Below are 19064 nucleotides of genomic sequence, written 5' to 3' on the forward strand. Positions count from 1 at the left end.
TGTATCTGTTTTTGTTTTTTTTAGCAGCTTTTATTTATATATATTTTTTAATAATGTTGAAATTGAAAGAGTATATGAAACAAAGTGTTTAAGAGTGGAGCAATAATAGATGATAAAATTGGTTGGAAGCCTCACCTAAAATATATAAAACATTTCTATCCTTTACAAAACAAGAGATCTACTGAATAAGAACCTTCATTTGCTGAAATTTTCACTTGTGTTGCCATATATATATATATATATATGTGTGTGTGTGTGTGTGTGTGTGTGTGTGGGGAAATGCATATAAAACAAACCTAGATCCAATAATTAAACAGCAGAAAAGAGCTTTCAGGATAATACATTAAGTTGGATACTGTGATTCTACAAATCAGCTTTTTATAAGATCACACACATTAAAACATTTTTGGAAATTGTATATTCAAAAACATTAGAAATTATGCTTCAAGTGTCAATTCCAAACAACAAAACAGCACATACATGTTGCTCTACAGTTTGTAAACATATCAAGTCTTTTCATCAAAACATAAAAAGAAAGAAAATGGTTTAAAAAAGAAAAGAAAAATAAGAGAGAAGAAAAAAAATTAAATTAAATTAAAAATTAAAAATCAAAATCACATCCTTGCAAAAGCATTTACACTCTCTATCACAATACTCCTATAAAGACATACTTATACCTAAATTGATAGGCAACTTGTAAGAAAAAAATAAAATAAAAATAATACTGATCATTAGAAAATTACAATAACAGTCGTAATTATGAGTTTATCTGCCTCATGTTCACCTTCCTTCATGCATGTTTTCTTCTGCAAACTGTACCTTATTATGGGGTGAAAACATCGATGACAAAAGCAACATCCAATTCAAAAAATGTTTAAACTAAGGCTTTATGGATTTATAACTTATTAATGTTTGAAACTCACAAAGTCAGAACTAATCTCAAGTACAGATGTGTGTCAGATTTGGTTGTTAAATTATGGAATTGTGGACTGAATGATGAAATAAAGACGTGTAATTCTATGTTAGTTTTCAAGAAGACTTTAAAGTCTAAAATTATCAAAAGTTACGATAAAATTTGATTGAATTTGAGTTTTCAGGTGAAGCTATCATGTGTTTTTTAATGATGTGAATTATTCAGTTAATGTCAGATGGTAAAAATAAGCCTTCAGTGGAGCTTCAGCCTATTTTTCCTTTTATCGGTTGCTGTCTGATGGATTATTTTGTAAAAACATGATTTTATTTTTATTTTTTTTAACCGAAATAAGTAAAAGCATTCATTCATTCTATGTTTTATTGATTGATTTTAGATAAGATGGCACTTTTCAATCTTGTGGTACTTGTTACAATGACAATAAAGATATTCTGTTCTGTTCTATCCAGTAACTAGTCCGTCTTGTTGCAGGTCCACCATCCTGCTGGAGAGCCGCTCTCTGCTGCAGGGCCGTGCGGTGTCGGACCAGGCCATCGCCGAGGCCTTGGTGTCCACCATGCTGCTGGAGGACTCCTCGCCACGCCAGGCCCTGGCCGACTTCCTGCTGGCCCGCAAGGCCTCCATCCACCAGCTGCTCAACCAGCCGCAGCACGGTACTCCACCAGTAGTAACACCTCTCACTATAAACCATAGCACCATTAGTAAAACCTGTCACTATGAACCATAGCACCATTAGTAAAACCTGTCACTATGAACCATAGCACCATTAGTAACACCTCTCACTGTAAACCATAGCACCATTAGTAACACCTGTCACTATGAACCATAGCACCATTAGTAACACCTGTCACTATAGACCATAGCACCATTAGTAACACCTCTCACTATGAACCATAGCACCATTAGTAACACCTCTCACTATGAACCATAGCACCATTAGTAACACCTCTCACTATGAACCATAGCACCATTAGTAACACCTCTCACTATAAACCATAGCACCATTAGTAACACCTCTCACTATAAACCATAGCACCATTAGTAACACCTGTCACTATGAACCATAGCACCATTAGTAACACCTCTCACTATAAACCATAGCACCATTAGTAACACCTGTCACTATGAACCATAGCACCATTAGTAACACCTCTCACTATAAACCATAGCACCATTAGTAACACCTCTCACTATAAACCATAGCACCATTAGTAACACCTGTCACTATGAACCATAGCACCATTAGTAACACCTCTCACTATAAACCATAGCACCATTAGTAACACCTCTCACTATAGACCATAGCACCATTAGTAACACCTCTCACTATAAACCATAGCACCATTAGTAACACCTGTCACTATGAACCATAGCACCATTAGTAACACCTCTCACTATAAACCATAGCACCATTAGTAACACCTGTCACTATGAACCATAGCACCATTAGTAACACCTCTCACTATAAACCATAGCACCATTAGTAACACCTGTCACTATGAACCATAGCACCATTAGTAACACCTCTCACTATGAACCATAGCACCATTAGTAACACCTCCAGTATAAACCATAGCACCATTAGTAACACCTCTCACTATAGACCATAGCACCATTAGTAACACCTCTCACTGTAAACCATAGCACCATTAGTAACACCTGTCACTATGAACCATAGCACCATTAGTAACACCTGTCACTATAGACCATAGCACCATTAGTAACACCTCTCACTATAGACCATAGCACCATTAGTAACACCTCTCACTGTAAACCATAGCACCATTAGTAACACCTCTCACTATAAACCATAGCACCATTAGTAACACCTCTGACTATAAACCATAGCACCATTAGTAACACCTCTCACTATGAACCATAGCACCATTAGTAACACCTCTCACTATAAACCATAGCACCATTAGTAACACCTCTCACTATAGACCATAACACCATTAGTAACACCTCTCACTATAGACCATAGCACCATTAGTAACACCTCTCACTATAGACCATAGCACCATTAGTAACACCTCTCACTATGAACCATAGCACCATTAGTAACACCTCTCACTGTAAACCATAGCACCATTAGTAACACCTCTCACTATAGACCATAGCACCATTAGTAACACCTCTCACTGTAAACCATAGCACCATTAGTAACACCTCTCACTGTAAACCATAGCACCATTAGTAACACCTCTCACTATAAACCATAGCACCATTAGTAACACCTCTCACTATAGACCATAGCACCATTAGTAACACCTCTCACTGTAAACCATAGCACCATTAGTAACACCTCTCACTATAGACCATAGCACCATTAGTAACACCTCTCACTATAGACCATAGCACCATTAGTAACACCTCTCACTGTAAACCATAGCACCATTAGTAACACCTCTCACTGTAAACCATAGCACCATTAGTAACACCTCTCACTATAAACCTTAGCACCATTAGTAACACCTCTCACTATAAACCATAGACTGTATATGAATAATGTTTGTAGTGACGTCTGGTCGGTTTGTGTACAGCTACTCCAGCCTCTCTACACCTCAACCTGACTCACTCATGTTAGCATTAGCTGTTAGCATTAGCTGGTGCTAGTTTAAATGTTGTTATGACCTCAGTAAACTGAGCAGCGACTCCTTGGAGTGTCTGTTAGTCCAACAAACGCTGAACAAGACATTTAATGAACAAAACCTTCAGATAATACGTCATTAAGTCAAAATACAGTCAAAGGATCAAAGTTATGAGACCAAACCACTAAACCTCCTTTTTTATATCCATATAACGTTATATATAACTTTATTGACACGTTGCCGTGGATACGCATTGTTCTGCTTCTCTCCTGATGACGGCTCGCCATTTCTGTCTCTCTACATATGTCATCTGGTATAAGTGATCTGATTGGCTAAGAGCTACCTACAGACGCTTTGATAGACATTCTAAGCGTCCAATAAACGGCTCCGGAGGATCGTAAACCACACCTCCTCTACGGAGAAATTAATAACTGGTTTCCATCTGATTTGTGATTAGTCTGGCGTTAGCCAGGCTAATTATTTACACTATTAACATCAGATTATCTTGAAGAAGATTGTTTACTAGTGATTGAGACCATAGTGTTGTCCTGAAAACATTTCTGAGGGAATAAATCAAGTGAGAAGTTTTCTCATTTTGCACTGAAATGAATGGACCTAAATGCTTCTGCAGCCACACTTAGCGCCCCCTGTTGGAATTTTTCAGTAGAATGCAACTTAAAGCACTTCCTGGTTTGCCTCCTGCTCAGACCAGGAGGTTGCCGCTTGATGTATATTTGTATTTTAATTCCAGAATGAAACACAATTCTTACACAAGAAACAAAGTGAAATGAGAACGCTGTTTGGAGGTTTTTACTGGTGAACATTAGCCTGGCTAACACCAGACTAATCTCAAATGAGATTACTCTGGAAACCAGCCGTTCATTTCTCCGTAGAGGAGGTGTGGTTTACGATCCTCCGGAGCCGTTTATTGGACGCTTAGAATGTCTATCAAAGCGTCTGTAGGTAGCTCTTAGCCAATCAGATCAGTTATACCAGATGACGTAGTAGAGCAACAGAGATGGATGTTTGTTGTGTGTGTGTCTGTGAGAGAGTGTTGCTGCTGCTTTGCTTCTCCAGTTCTCGCTTTCAACAAGATTATTTATTTTCACGCTTTATTCCCCCTCATGTCATTCAGCCACACACATCCACTGATTTTATGGGCAATAAACAAGCTGCTGCGGGTCTCTGGGGGCTCCGCTGTCCCCCGGCTCGGAGCCAGATCACCGTGGTTACGGTAGCGGGGCTAATAGCTACCGCTAACGCCGCAACGGTAACGTAGCGCTACCGCTATTAGCCCCGCTACCGTAACGCCGGTGATCTGGCTACCAGCCGGGGGACAGCGGAGCCCCCAGAGACCTTTCACCTTTCAACTTTCGCTCTAAACTATTTAAAACACCATCTACAGCTAAAGAGAGTTTTGCGTCTGCAGCAGCCATGTTGGATCCGGAAAACTACAAGCTTCCGAGTGCCGAGTAGTACGCGTCATCATCTTGCCGTCCCTCCCCGCTCTGTGATTGGATCCTAAAACAGGGCTAAGAAACCTTCCTGGTTTCCAGACCCCTTGGCAGTTCGAAATGAAATCGAGCGAGCAAGGCGGTCTGGGTATACCAGGCTAGGAGAACATGTCAGTGTTCATACAGTTCATATACAGTTGGTGTGAACCTGTGTGTGTGTGCTGCAGGTGCAGGGATCAAGGCCCAGGTGTGCAGCCTGGTGGAGCTGCTGGTCACCACTCTGTTCCAGGCCTACGCTGTGTTCTACCTGCCCCCTGAGGGCCGGCCGGGGGACGGGGCCCTCAGCTGTGGGATGCTCTTCTCCACCCTGGAGAACGTCACCTCCACCACATACGCAGGTAAACAGCTGCAGGTCAGGAGAGTTTAGTGGCCAAAAGCAGATTAGGTGAGGCTAAATATAAATTATGCTTTTTTCTGCTTCACTGCCAGCAGCAAATCATGAGAAACTTTGTGTAAGTCCAGCAGGTAAACATAAAGCAGAAGAAGAATCGGCACCAAATGATACAGTTATTAAAACAAAGACAACAAAATCTGATGAAGTCCAACAATGGTGATGAAGGGAGCGCAGCGTGTTGTGTGTCTCTAAATATTAGACTCCTGGAGGAAGACGAGTGCTTCTAGACGTGTTCCTGTCATTCAAAGGGTTAATATAATACAGTATGGTAAAGGCATTAAGCAGGAAGTCAGACAGGATTTTTTGTAGATGTGTTATAACTCTATGGAGTCTTATAGGGCTATTTTGTCCATTTTTGAATAATTTTCATGTCTTTTTTTGTCTTTTTTTGGTCATTTTGTTTCTTCTGTGGGTTTTTTGGTCATTCTGTCTTATCATTTTCTCTCCTTTTTGGTCATTTTGTGTCTTTTTTGTGTCTCTTTTTTGTCATATTGTCTTTTTTTAGTCATTTTGTGTCTTTTTTTGGTCATTTTGTGTCTTTTTGTCATTTTGTGTCTTTTTTTGTCATTTTGTGTCTTTTTGTCATATTGTGTCTTTTTTTGGTCATTTTGTGTCTTTTTTTGTCATTTTGTGTCTTTTTTTTGTCATTTTGTGTCTTTTTTTGGTCATTTTGTGTCTTTTTTAGTCCTTTAGTCCAACATAAAATGTGATTTTGAATCTTTTTTTTTTTTACTTTCAAAACACTATCATGCTCAATAAAGAATGTTAAATGTGTCAAATGTGAGCAAAGGAGTCAAATCTACCATATAAGAGGGTTCCATCCAGTTCTATCATTTGATACTAAATCTATTTGAGCTTGTCTCCAGTTTTACTTGGTATATCATCATCAAACTGAAACTGGCCTCATGGAGTTTACAGCCAGAACTTTAGAGGTAAATGTACAGTAGGGCTCCACGCTGCTTTGTTTTCTAGTCTGATGGAGGCAACAAGTCTGATTATTTGGAGCTTTTGGAGACTTTAGAGGGTTAAAGCACAGATTTCCACAAGTGTGTGGCCATGAATGTGACCTGTGTCCTCAGCTAAAGAGCGGAGGGTTCTGCAGGAGGAGACCAGCACCAGCAGCTGGTTCAGGTTCCTGCCGTCCTCCATCACGGAGTTCCAGCCGGCCCTGCGGAGCCTCGGCCAGCCCATCCAGAGGGAGACGCTCCGGGACACGCTGCAGCACTGGATCACCACGTAGGGACACCACGCCTCTAACAATGTCTTTTATTACTGTCATAATAGAAATAGCTCCTGGCCATGACACATACAGAACAGGACACAGAGGATGTCTAGACATTAATACAGTTATTAAATTCACTTAACCCTTTGATGCACAACATGGTCTAAAGTGACCCGACAGAGTTTTTATGTTCTATATCGTTGCAATAATTCATCATTCAGTATTCCAGGTTTTCCTCAATTAGTTTGTTTTTGATCATCATACATCCTAATTTGTATGTTTTCCTTTATTTATTTTGAATAAAATCCCTTTTTCTGTCACTACTCTTCTAATACACAACATGGGTGAAAAATGAGCCATATCCATTTTTTAGCTAAGTAGCTTGTTAAGCTAGCTACTTAGCTAACTTCTTGGCTAAGTATTTAGCTAAGTAGCTTGCTAAGCTAAATACTTAGCTAACTTCTTGGCTAAGTATTTAGCTAACTAGCTTGCTAAGCTAACTACTTAGCTAACTTCTTGGCTAAGTATTTAGCTAAGTAGCTTGCTAAGCTAACTACTTAGCTAACTTATTGGCTAAGTATTTAGCTAAGTAGCTTGTTAAGCTAACTACTTAGCTAACTTCTTGGCTAAGTATTTAGCTAAGTAGCTTGCTAAGCTAACTACTTAGCTAACTTCTTGGCTAAGTATTTAGCTAAGTAGCTTGCTAAGCTAACTACTTAGCTAACTTCTTGGCTAAGTTGTTAGCTCAGCAAGCTCCTTAGCCAAGTAGTTAGCTATGTAATAATACAAAAACTTTTTTTCTTCATAAATTATTAGAAGCAAAATGAAAATAATGATCTGTTTTTATTAAAAACAAGATATTTAAACATACTAAGAATATTCAATCATAAAATAAGTTGATATCAAAACAGATTAAATAACAGGGGAAATAAATGCGGGTCCTTTTTTACCCATGTTGTGCATCAAAGGGTTAAACAACCGAGGTGACGAGTACAAATATGAAGTGTGTAAGTCAGTAACATCAGTCATGTAAATGTGGACGTGAGAGCAATATGAAGTGTAAATGTTGTCAAGTGGAAACAAACAGAACCCAAACAAAGAGAAAGTTCTGCTGCTGAGAGAGAGAGAGCAGCGTTGAAACAGGTTTTATCCTTTAGGAGCCTGAACCAGGCGCTCCAAATACACTGTCTGCTGATGGTGCCTTCAAGGACACCTAGGAGAAACAATAACTGTCAACCACATCAGCACATCAACTAGACGGGGACCGCCACATTCCCTTAGTCTGAGGTGTTCTCCACGTTTGACATGAATGTTTAATAATCAGAACCAACAACCACAGGGACTAACTGAATGATGTTCAGGTTTACATGGTGGATTTTCATTGATAATCGTTATTGGTGATCAGGCTGATTGACAGTCAGGGCGGCTGTGGCTCAGTTGGTAGAGCGGGCCGTCCTCTGATCGGAGGGTCGCTGGTTCGATCCCCGACCATGGCAGCTACATGCCCAAGTATCCTTGTGCAAGATACTGAACCCCAAATGTCTCCTGGTGCTGCGTTCATCAGTGTGTGAATGAATTCCTGCTGGTGGCAGGTGGCACCAGTGTGCCCTGGTAGCCACTAAGACCAGTATGAATGTGTGAACGGGTGAATGAGCGTAGTTAAAGCTCTATATATAGGTGCACCCCATTTACCATTTACATGCACAGATTAATCGAGCTAAGCTTAAAAATCGATATTGGCGTCTAATAACTAATATCTGATAGCCTGGCTAACACCAGACTATTCTCAAATGAGGGCTAGTCTGGCAACGAGCAATGTATTTCTCCGTAGAGGAGGTGTGGTTTACGATCCTCCGGAGCCGTTTATTGGACGCTTAGAATGTCTATCAAAGCGTCTGTAGGTAGCTCTTAGCCAATCAGATCAGTTATACCAGATGACGTAGTAGAGCAACAGAGATGGATGTTTGTTGTGTGTGTGTCTGTGAGAGAGTGTTGCTGCTGCTTTGCTTCTCCAGTTCTCGCTTTCTGCAAGATTATTTATTTTCACGCTTTATTCCCCCTCATGTCATTCAGCCACACACATCCACTGATTTTATGGGCAATAATCAAGCTGCTGCGGGTCTCTGGGGGCTCCACTGTCTGCGGTAGCGGGGCTATTAGCCGCTAGCGGCTATTAGATATTAGCGGCTATTAGCTATTAGCCGCTAACGGTGCTAATAGCCGCTAGCGACGCTAATAGCCCCGCTACCATAACGCCGGTGATCTCAGCGGAGCCCCCAGAGACCTTTCGCCTTTCAACTTTGGCTCTAAACTATTTAAAACACCATCTACAGCTAAAGAGAGTTTCGCGTCTGCAGCAGCCATGTTGGATCCGTAAGAAAACTACAAGCTTCCAAGTGCCGAGTAGTACGCGTCATCGTCTTGCCGTCCCTCCCCGCTCTGTGATTGGATCCTAAAACAGGGCTAAGAATCCTTCCTGGATTCCAGACTGCCTGGAGGTTCGAAATTAAATTCGAGCGCACAAGGCAGTCTGGGTATACCCAGGCTAAATATCTGATGGAACATTGTCGTAGAAAATCTTTAAATAAAAACACCTGATGACCAGGTACCTCTGAATAACAGCCTTGTGGAGGATTTATTGTAGCTATCAGAAACAGATGAATCAAAAGCCAGAATCATCAAAACTAGAAGAAAACCAGGCTTGAGATATGTCACTCTGTGTGTGATGAATCTATATAACGTTTCCATGATATTGTGGTGTTTTGAGCTGTAACCATGGTGACCGTGTCCCGCCTCCAGCTGTAAGGAGGAGATCTGCCGGGGCGTGGGCAGCCTCCTGGTCTACGTGAGGAGTCTGAAGGGTCTGGCAGCCATCAGAGACGCTGTGTGGGACCTGCTGTCCTCCGACTCCATCAGCCTCCACTGGACCTCCGTGTGTCAGAGGCTGCTGGAGCGCCCCCTGCTGGTCTGGGACGACTTCCTGCAGCAACTCTTCCTGCAGCGCCTGCAGGTCAGTGTCTCCCAAAGCTTCATCATCAGGGGTCTCAAACTCAGATTACCTGCAGGGGGCCGCTGGAGGCACTATCACAATGACCAAAAAAGACACAAAATTACAAAAAAAAACGACACAAAATGACTAAAAAAAGACACAAAATTACTAAAAAAAAGACACAAAATGACAGAAAAACACTAATTTACTTAAAGAAGAAACAAAATGTCCAAAAAAAGACAAAAATTTATAAAAAAAAGACAAAATTGATTAAAAAAAGACCCCAAATGACCCAAAAAAAGACACAAAATTACTAAAAAAAGACACACAATTACTAAAAAAAAACAACACAAATTGACAAAAAAAGACACAAAATTACTAAAAAAAAGACACAAAATGACAGAAAAAAACTAATTTACTTAAAGAAGAAACAAAATGACCAAAAATAGATGTAAAAATGACCAAAAAAAGACACAAAATGACCAAAAAAGACACAAAATGACCAAAAATGAAACAAAATTACCAGAAATAAACACAAAATGACCAAAAAAAGACACAAAATGACCAAAAAAAGACACAAAATGACCAAAAATAGATGCAAAAATGACCAAAAAAAGACACAAAATGACCAAAAATAGATGTAAAAATGACCAAAAAAAGACACAAAATGACCAAAAAAGACACAAAATGACCAAAAATAGACACAAAATGACCAAAAATAGACACAAAATGACCAAAAATAGATGTAAAAATGACCAAAAAAAGACACAAAATGACCAAAAAAGACACAAAATGACCAAAAAAGACACAAAATGACCAAAAATAGATGTAAAAATTACCAAAAAAAGACACAAAATTACCAAAAATGAAACAAAATGACCAAAAATAGATGTAAAAATGACAAAAAAAAGACACAAAATTACAAAAAAAGACACAAAATGACCAAAAATGAAACAAAATGACCAAAAATAAACACAAAATGACCAAAAATAGACACAAAATGACCAAAAATGAAACAAAATGACCAAAAATAAACACAAAATGACCAAAAATAGACACAAAATGACCAAAAATGAAACAAAATTACCAAAAAATGACACAAAAATTACTAAATTACCAAAATATATGTAAAAGTATTTTTAAAAATCTGAAAATAATATTGATGCATGGTGATTTAACATTAGTTTAGGTGTCAGGCCTCCCTGTTGATGCTCCACAGTTATATAATTATTATATAATTTATATAGTTTATAATATTCCACTGATCCGTGCTTTTATTCCTGAAGGCCATCACCAAAGAGGAGACTGAAGCCATCTCCTCCAGCTCCGTGCAGCTCCTCTCCTCCGCTGTGAGGGACCTGGAGACCCTCCAGGCCGCTCCGGGGGCCCCCCCCGGGTCCTGCCGGGGCTCCCAGTACGAGGTGGACGTGGCGTCCTTCCTGTGGTCGGAGGCCCCGGGGGACCTGCTGAGTGATGCCGGCTGGGTCAGTGTGAGCCAGAGGGGGCAGCAGCACCAGAGGAGCAGCCTGGCCATGAAGACCCAGGCCCTGACGCCCTGCGTCCAGAACTTCTGCTCCTCCCTCGATGCTAAGCTAAAGGCTAGGCTGGACGACCTGCAGTTCTACCTGCCCTCCCAGGACGCAGGTAAGAAACAAACAAACCCAGTCTGCTTCATCATACCTGAACATCAGATAACTAGCCTGAAGAAGATGCTAATTGATAATCCTCTGGGGGTCTATGATCGCATACATTTAAAAATATATACTATAACGTGTCAATTTTTGTCAAAAATAGTCACATTTTAAAATGCCTAAAAATTCTTAAAATGGGTCAATTATCGTCTGTTGACACATATTAGAGCATCATATGGCCAGAAATGACAGAAAAACACCATACTATGGGATGTCCAAAAAATTACCCTTTCAAAATAAAAGTCATGCTATAGCAGGTCTATTTTTGTTAAAAATGGTCAAATTTTAAAATGCCTAAAAATTCTTAAAATGGGTCAATTATCGTCTGTTGACAAATATTAGAGCATCATATGGCCAGAAATGACAGAAAAATACCATATTATGGGATATCCAAAAAATTACCCTTTCAAAATAAAAGTCATGCTATAGCAGGTCTATTTTTGTTAAAAATTGTCAAATTTTAAAATGCCTAAAAATTCTTAAAATGGGTCTATTATAGTCTGTTGACACATATTAGAGCATCATATGGCCAGAAATGACAGAAAAACACCATATTACGGGATGTCCAAAAAATTACCCTTTCAAAATAAAAGTCATGCTATAACAGGTCTATTTTTGTCAAAAATGCTGAAAATGGGTCAATTATCATCTGTAGAAAGATATTACAGCATCATATGGCCAGAAATATTTATATTTATATGAGAAAAGAATAAGGAACATTACAAAAGAACTAAATATGACAAACCCTAGTAAGGGCAGCATTTATACAGAAAGAAAGAAATATGTACGATAAAATGCTTAAAATGGGTCTTTTATTGTCTTTTGAAACATATAAGAGAATAGTATGGCCAGAAATGACAGAAAAACACAATTTTATGTATGGGATGTCCAAAAATGACCCTTTCAAAATAAAAGTCATACTATAGCATGTCTATTTTAGTCAAAAATGGTCAAATTTTAAAATGCCTAAAATTGATCCATTATCGTCTGTTGAAACATTAGAGCATCCGAAATATTTATATTTATATGAGGAAAGAATCGATATATTTGATATGGTCTAATTCCATATCACATATAAAAATATGTTGCTATATCTTTTTATGCTGATATATCGCCCAGCCCTAGAATTTAGCCTAACACTCTGATGTGTGTGTGTGCTAGCTTACTAAACAGAGATAAATGTTATAAATATATAATAATAAATGTTTGATGCTCTGCAGGCTCTGACTCCGTCTCAGCCTCCTTTGGACCCACAGAGACCTCCTCCTCAGCCTCCTCAGCCTCCTCAGCCTCCTCCTTTAACCGCTTCACCGACTCCCCGGCGGTGGAGGAGGCGCTGCGTGAAGGCTGCGTGGCGTGCGTCCGCCACATCCTGTCCTCGGTCCGCTCTGAGCTGGCTGCTGCTTCACCTGAGCCCACCTCCACCTGCAGCTCCACCCGCCTCAGCTCGGTCCTGTTCATGGCCCGGCTCTGCCAGTCCCTGGGGGAGCTCTGCCCCAACCTGAAGCACTGCATCCTGGGAAAACAGAAGGGCTCCGAGGCCCTGCCGAGGGGGACGCCCCGGCAGGGCAAGAAGCTAGGCAAAGCCCGGGGGGCCGCCCCGGAGGTCAGCCCTGCCCAGGCCAAGTGGGCGGGGCTGAGGGAGGAGCTTATCGCCTGCAGCATGGAGGCGTACCGCATCTGGAGCTCCGCCCTCTCCAAGGTGTGTATTTACCTGAAACTTTACCTGTCCACTGTGGTTTGTTGTGTGTTCAGGTGTGTAGGATTCAGGTTTTCAAAGACTAACCTGTCACCATAGTCAACATATCGACTTACTGTTCGATATATACAAATGGACGCGATACTTTTTGTGGACTTGATAATTGTTGTTTACATAAGCCATCTACATTTTTGCTAACTGCTAACTGTGCATGTGGTGTCCGTTGCTTATTGTAAACAAACCGGCATCGCTAACTGTGCACGTGGTGTCCGTCGCTTATTGTAAACAAACTGGCATCGCTAACTGTGCACGTGGTGTCCGTTGCTTATTGTAAACAAACTGGCATCGATAACTGTGCACAGTGTCTGGTGCTTATTGTAAACAAACAGAGATCGCTAAGTGAACACCTCCTGCAGCAGCAGCACATACACACTGTACTGCTACAGAGCTAACTGTTAGCCTGTTAGCACATACACACTGTACTGCTACAGAGCTAACTGTTAGCCTGTTATCACATACACACTGTACTGCTACAGAGCTAACTGTTAGCCTGTTAGCACATACACACTGTACTGCTACAGAGCTAACTGTTAGCCTGTTAGCACATACACACTGTACTGCTACAGAGCTAACTGTTAGCCTGTTAGCACATACACACTGTACTGCTACAGAGCTAACTGTTAGCCTGTTAGCACATACACACTGTACTGCTACAGAGCTAACTGTTAGCCTGTTAGCACTGACTGTCCTGCTGCTTAAAGGAGCCACGCCTCTCTTATAGTGGACGCATTATAACGCAGACTTTTTGTGCTTTTTCTGTAATACTGCAAATGTTTGACAGGCAGTAGGAATTAACGAAAAAATCAGGTGGTTCGGTTAGGTGGTTTTTATATATGCTCCCTCATACAGTAGCTTCCAAACATGACTTGAGTTTATTGATCTTCCTGGTGACTGTGTGGTGTTTTCCAGATGCTGCTGGATAAGTTTGGTGCAGCGCTGCATGCAGAGTCTGCCGGCTCCATCCTAACAACAGCCACCAACTGGGAGGACCTGGAGATCCAGGAGGAGGCCGAGTCGGGGAGCAGCGTCACCTCCAAGATCCGTCTTCCAGTCCAGGTCTGCGTCTCCTCATGTCCTCTAACTCAGACAGGAAGTAGAAGTCACACATCAAGTCACACATCAAGTCACTGAAACCACTGGAGTCAGTGGTTTCAGTGACTTGATGTGTGACTTGTGTGTGACTTGTGTGTGACTTGATGTGTGACTCGTTTGTGACTTGTGTGTGACTCGTGTATGACTCGTGTGTGACTTGTGTGTGACTCGTGTGTGACTCGTGTGTGACTTGTGTGTGACTCGTGTGTGACTCGTGTGTGACTCGTGTATGACTCGTGTGTGACTTGTGTGTGACTTGATGTATGACTTGATGTGTGACTCATGTGTGACTCGTGTGTGACTTGATGTGTGACTTGTGTGTGACTCGTTTGTGACTCGTGTGTGACTCGTGTGTGACTCGTGTGTGACTCGTGTGTGACTCGTTTGACTTGTGTGTGACTCGTGTGTGACTCGTGTGTGGCTCGTGTGTGACTCGTGTGTGACTCGTTTGTGACTCGTGTGTGACTCGTGTATGACTCGTGTGTGACTCGTGTGTGACTCGTGTATGACTCGTGTGTGACTCGTGTGTGACTTGATGTGTGACTTGATGTGTGACTCGTGTGTGACTCGTGTGATACTCGTGTGATACTCGTGTGTGACTCGTGTGTGACTCGTGTGTGACTTGATGTGTGACTCGTGTATGACTCGTGTGTGACTCGTGTGATACTCGTGTGTGACTCGTGTGTGACTCGTGTGTGACTCGTGTGATACTCGTGTGATACTCGTGTGTGACTCGTGTGTGACTCGTGTGTGACTTGATGTATGACTTGATGTGTGACTCGTGTGTGACTTGATGTGTGACTCGTGTGTGACTCGTGTGTGACTCGTGTGATACTCGTGTGTGACTCGTGTGTGACTCGTGTGTGACTCGTGTGTGACTTGATGTATGACTTGATGTGTGACTCGTGTGTGACTCGTGTGTGACTCGTGTATGACTCGTGTGATACTCGTGTGATACTCGTGTGTGACTCGTGTGTGACTCGTGTGTGACTCGTGTGTGACTTGATGTGTGACTCGTGTGTGACTCGTGTATGACTCGTGTGTGACTCGTGTGTGACTTGATGTGTGACTCATGTATGACTCGTGTATGACTCATGTATGACTCGTGTGTGACTCGTGTGTGACTTGATGTGTGACTCATGTATGACTCGTGTGTGACTCATGTATGACTTGTGTGTGACTCGTGTGTGACTTGTGTGTGACTCGTGTGTGACTTGATGTGTGACTCATGTATGACTCGTGTATGACTCATGTATGACTTGTGTGTGACTCGTGTGTGACTTGTGTGTGACTCGTGTGTGACTTGATGTGTGACTCATGTATGACTCGTGTATGACTCGTGTATGACTCGTGTGTGACTCGTGTGATACTCGTGTGTGACTCGTGTGTGACTTGTGTGTGACTTGTGTGTGACTTGATGTGTGACTCGTGTGTGACTCGTGTGTGACTCGTGTATGACTCGTGTGTGACTCGTGTGTGACTCGTGTGTGACTTGTGTGTGACTTGTGTGTGACTCGTGTGTGACTCGTGTGTGACTTGATGTATGACTTGATGTGTGACTCGTTTGTGACTCGTGTATGACTCATGTATGACTCGTGTGTGACTTGTCTGGTGCAGCCGTCGTGGTCGGTGCAGGCGCTGCTGTTCCAGCTGTGCGTGGCGGTGAACCGTGTGGGGGGCCACGCTCTGCCCCGGCCCACCCTGCAGGAGCTGCTGCAGGCCTGCCTGGCCCAGGCCCTGGACCACTACCACAGCCTGAGCCAGCAGCCCCCCCCCACGGTAAATACTGACCTCTGACCTCTATGATCACCACTAACACACGATACAGGATTATGTACCACTCTCTCATACATCTATTTTGGTCATTTTGTCTCTTTTTGGGTCATTTTTGCATCTATTTTTGGTCATTTGATGTATTGTTGTTGTTATGTTGTGTCTTTTTTTTGGTCATTTTTGTCTCTTTTGGGGTCATTTTTGCATCTATTTTGGTTATTTGATGTATTGTCGTTGTTATTTTGTGTCTCTTTTGGTAGTTTTATGTCTTTTTTTGGTGATTTTTGTGTCTTTTTGGTCAGTTTTGTCTCTTTTTGGGTCATTTTTGCATCTATTTTTGGTCATTTTGTGTCTTTTTGGGTCATTTTTGCATCTATTTTGGTCATTTGATGTATTGTCGTTGTTATGTTGTGTCTCTTTTGGTAGTTTTATGTCTTTTTTTGGTAATTTTTGTGTCTTTTTGGGTCATTTTTGCATCTATTTTGGTCATTTTGTGTCTTTTTGGGTCATTTTTGCATCTATTTTTGGTCATTTGATGTATTGTTGTTATGTTGTGTCTTTTTTTTGGTCATTTTTGTCTCTTTTTGGGTCATTTTTGCATCTATTTTTGGTCATTTTGTGTCTTTTTGGGTCATTTTTGCATCTATTTTGGTCATTTGATGTATTGTCGTTGTTATGTTGTGTCTCTTTTGGTAGTTTTATGTCTTTTTTTTGTAATTTTTGTGTCTTTTTGGGTCATTTTTGCATCTATTTTGGTCATTTTTGTGTCTTTGGTCAGTTTTGTGTCTTTTTGGGTCATTTTTGCATCTATTTTGGTCATTTTTGTGTCTTTTTGGTCAGTTTTGTGTCTTTTTGGGTCATTTTTGCATCTATTTTGCATCTATTTTATAATATGGTTTTTGTGTGTTTTGAGTTTGTTTCTATGTCTTTTTTGTTTTGTGTTTTTGTCCTTTTTTGTGTGTTTTTTGTGTGTTTTGTCATTTTTTTGGGTGTATTTGGTGGGTTTTTTGTAATTTTTTAGTTTTTTTTTGTCTTTTGTGTTTTTTGTCTTTTTTGTGTGTTTTTGTGTTTTTTGTCATTTTTGTGTTTTTTTGTTTTTTGTCATTTTTGTGTTTTTATGTGTTTTTTGTCATTTTTGTGTTTTTATGTGTTTTTTGTCATTTTTGTGTTTTTGTGTGTTTTTGTGTTTTTTGTCATTTTTGTGTTTTTTTGTTTTTTGTCATTTTTGTGTTTTTTTGTGTTTTGTGTGTTTTTATCTTTTTGTGTGTTTTTTGCCATTTTTTTGTGTTTTTATGTGAATGGTAAATGGACCTGAACTTATATAGCTTTTCTAGTCGCTTAGCAACCACTCACCTTCACTTTCTGAGATGATTGACAACAAATATTGAACTTTTTCACGATATTCAAATTTTTTGAGATGTAGCTGTATATGGAAGGCAACATAGTTTAAATGTAAAGGTTGTGATGATAAAGAGTGTGTGTGTGTGTGTGTGTGTGTGTGTGTGTGTGGTCAGGACGTGTTCCCCATGACCCAGAACAGAGCTCTGCAGCTGCTCTTTGACCTGCGCTACCTCAACACCACGCTGGGCAGCAGACTGGAGGAGGCCAAGACCTCCAGGCTCCACCAGGACCCCAGGTACACCACACAGGTTCACCACACACACACACACACACACACACACACACACACACACAAAATTTAGTTTATTTATTCAAAGCTTTCTTTCAATATTTTGCTTGTTCGATATCTATTTAGGTATAAAATCTCTCCATATTGAAGAAGCTCAAGAAAAAGCTGTGAAATGGTTGTGTGTGTGTGTGTGTGTGTGTGTGTGTGTGTGTGTGTGTGTGCAGATTCCAGGAGGCGTGTGATTGGCTGGAGGGCTTCATCGACCCGTTTGATCTGGACGTGTTCACTCCTCCTCTCAACACCAACCTGAGCAGGCTGAGCCAGAGGAGCTCGGTACACACACACACACACACACACACACACACACACACACACACAGACACACAGACACAGAGACACACACACACACACAGAGAGAGACACACACACAGAGACACACACACACAGAGAGAGAGAGACACACACACACACACACACACAGAGACACACACACACACACAGAGAGAGACACACACACACACAGAGACACACACACACACACACACACAGAGACACACACACACACACACAGAGACACAGAGACACACACACACACACAGAGAGACACAGAGACACACACACACACAGAGAGAGACACACACACACACAGAGACACACACACCCACACACACACACACAGAGACACACACACACACACACACACAGAGACACACACAGAGACACACACAGAGACACACACACACACACACACACACACAGACACACACACACACACACAGACACAGAGAGAGAGAGACACAGAGAGAGAGAGAGACACACACACACACACACACACACACACACACAGAGAGAGAGAGACACACACACACAGAGAGAGAGACACACACACAGAGAGAGAGAGACACAGAGAGACACACACACACACACACACACACACACAGACACACACACAGACACACACACAGAGAGACACACACAGAGAAAGAGAGAGAGACACACACACACACAGACACACACACACACACACACACACACACACACACACACACAGACACACACATACACACACACACACACACACACAGACAGGAAGTGTATTTGTAGCTTGACCAACAGGGAAGCATCAGCACTGAGTTTATTAAATAATTACCTTCAAAGGAAACTTTCTGACATGAAATCTTCCAGCAGGATGTAAACAAAGCACCAGTGGAACATTAGTGTTGACGTTAACTCCAGTGAGTTCATCATGTCTCTGCTGTCCAGATGAGGCAGAAACAGTAGAAATGCCTCGTTTATTGCTCTGTTTAGGAACTACACAAACCTCAAAATCACAACCAACAGCATGAGAATCAGCTTCTCTCAACACCTCGCAGGATAAATTCACTAAAATATGCAATAGAACGGACATACGCAATACAATTAATATGTGTAAGACATACAATCTACCTCATCTATAATTTTGTAGCATTTTCAGTAGT

The 19064-nt window shown here is 41.3% G+C and overlaps 1 protein-coding gene across 4 annotated transcripts in view; it reads left to right on the forward strand.

The window, feature by feature from the left end:
* The window catches only part of cog1 (component of oligomeric golgi complex 1), a 28248-nt gene that overhangs the window by 3197 nt on the left and 5987 nt on the right, over nt 1–19064 (forward strand). For all 4 annotated transcript variants that reach the window (XM_059347917.1, XM_059347916.1, XM_059347914.1 and 1 more), the window contains exons 3-12: nt 1403–1584; nt 5204–5374; nt 6510–6666; nt 9452–9662; nt 10928–11285; nt 12553–13034; nt 14001–14147; nt 15801–15962; nt 17471–17592; nt 17811–17919. In XM_059347917.1, the coding sequence (XP_059203900.1) occupies nt 1403–1584; nt 5204–5374; nt 6510–6666; nt 9452–9662; nt 10928–11285; nt 12553–13034; nt 14001–14147; nt 15801–15962; nt 17471–17592; nt 17811–17919 (2101 nt within the window). The remainder of the gene's footprint in view (nt 1–1402; nt 1585–5203; nt 5375–6509; nt 6667–9451; nt 9663–10927; nt 11286–12552; nt 13035–14000; nt 14148–15800; nt 15963–17470; nt 17593–17810; nt 17920–19064) is intronic.

The sequence above is a fragment of the Centropristis striata genome, chromosome 13, assembly GCF_030273125.1.
Source record: "Centropristis striata isolate RG_2023a ecotype Rhode Island chromosome 13, C.striata_1.0, whole genome shotgun sequence".
NCBI classification, from domain to species: Eukaryota; Metazoa; Chordata; class Actinopteri; order Perciformes; family Serranidae; genus Centropristis; species Centropristis striata.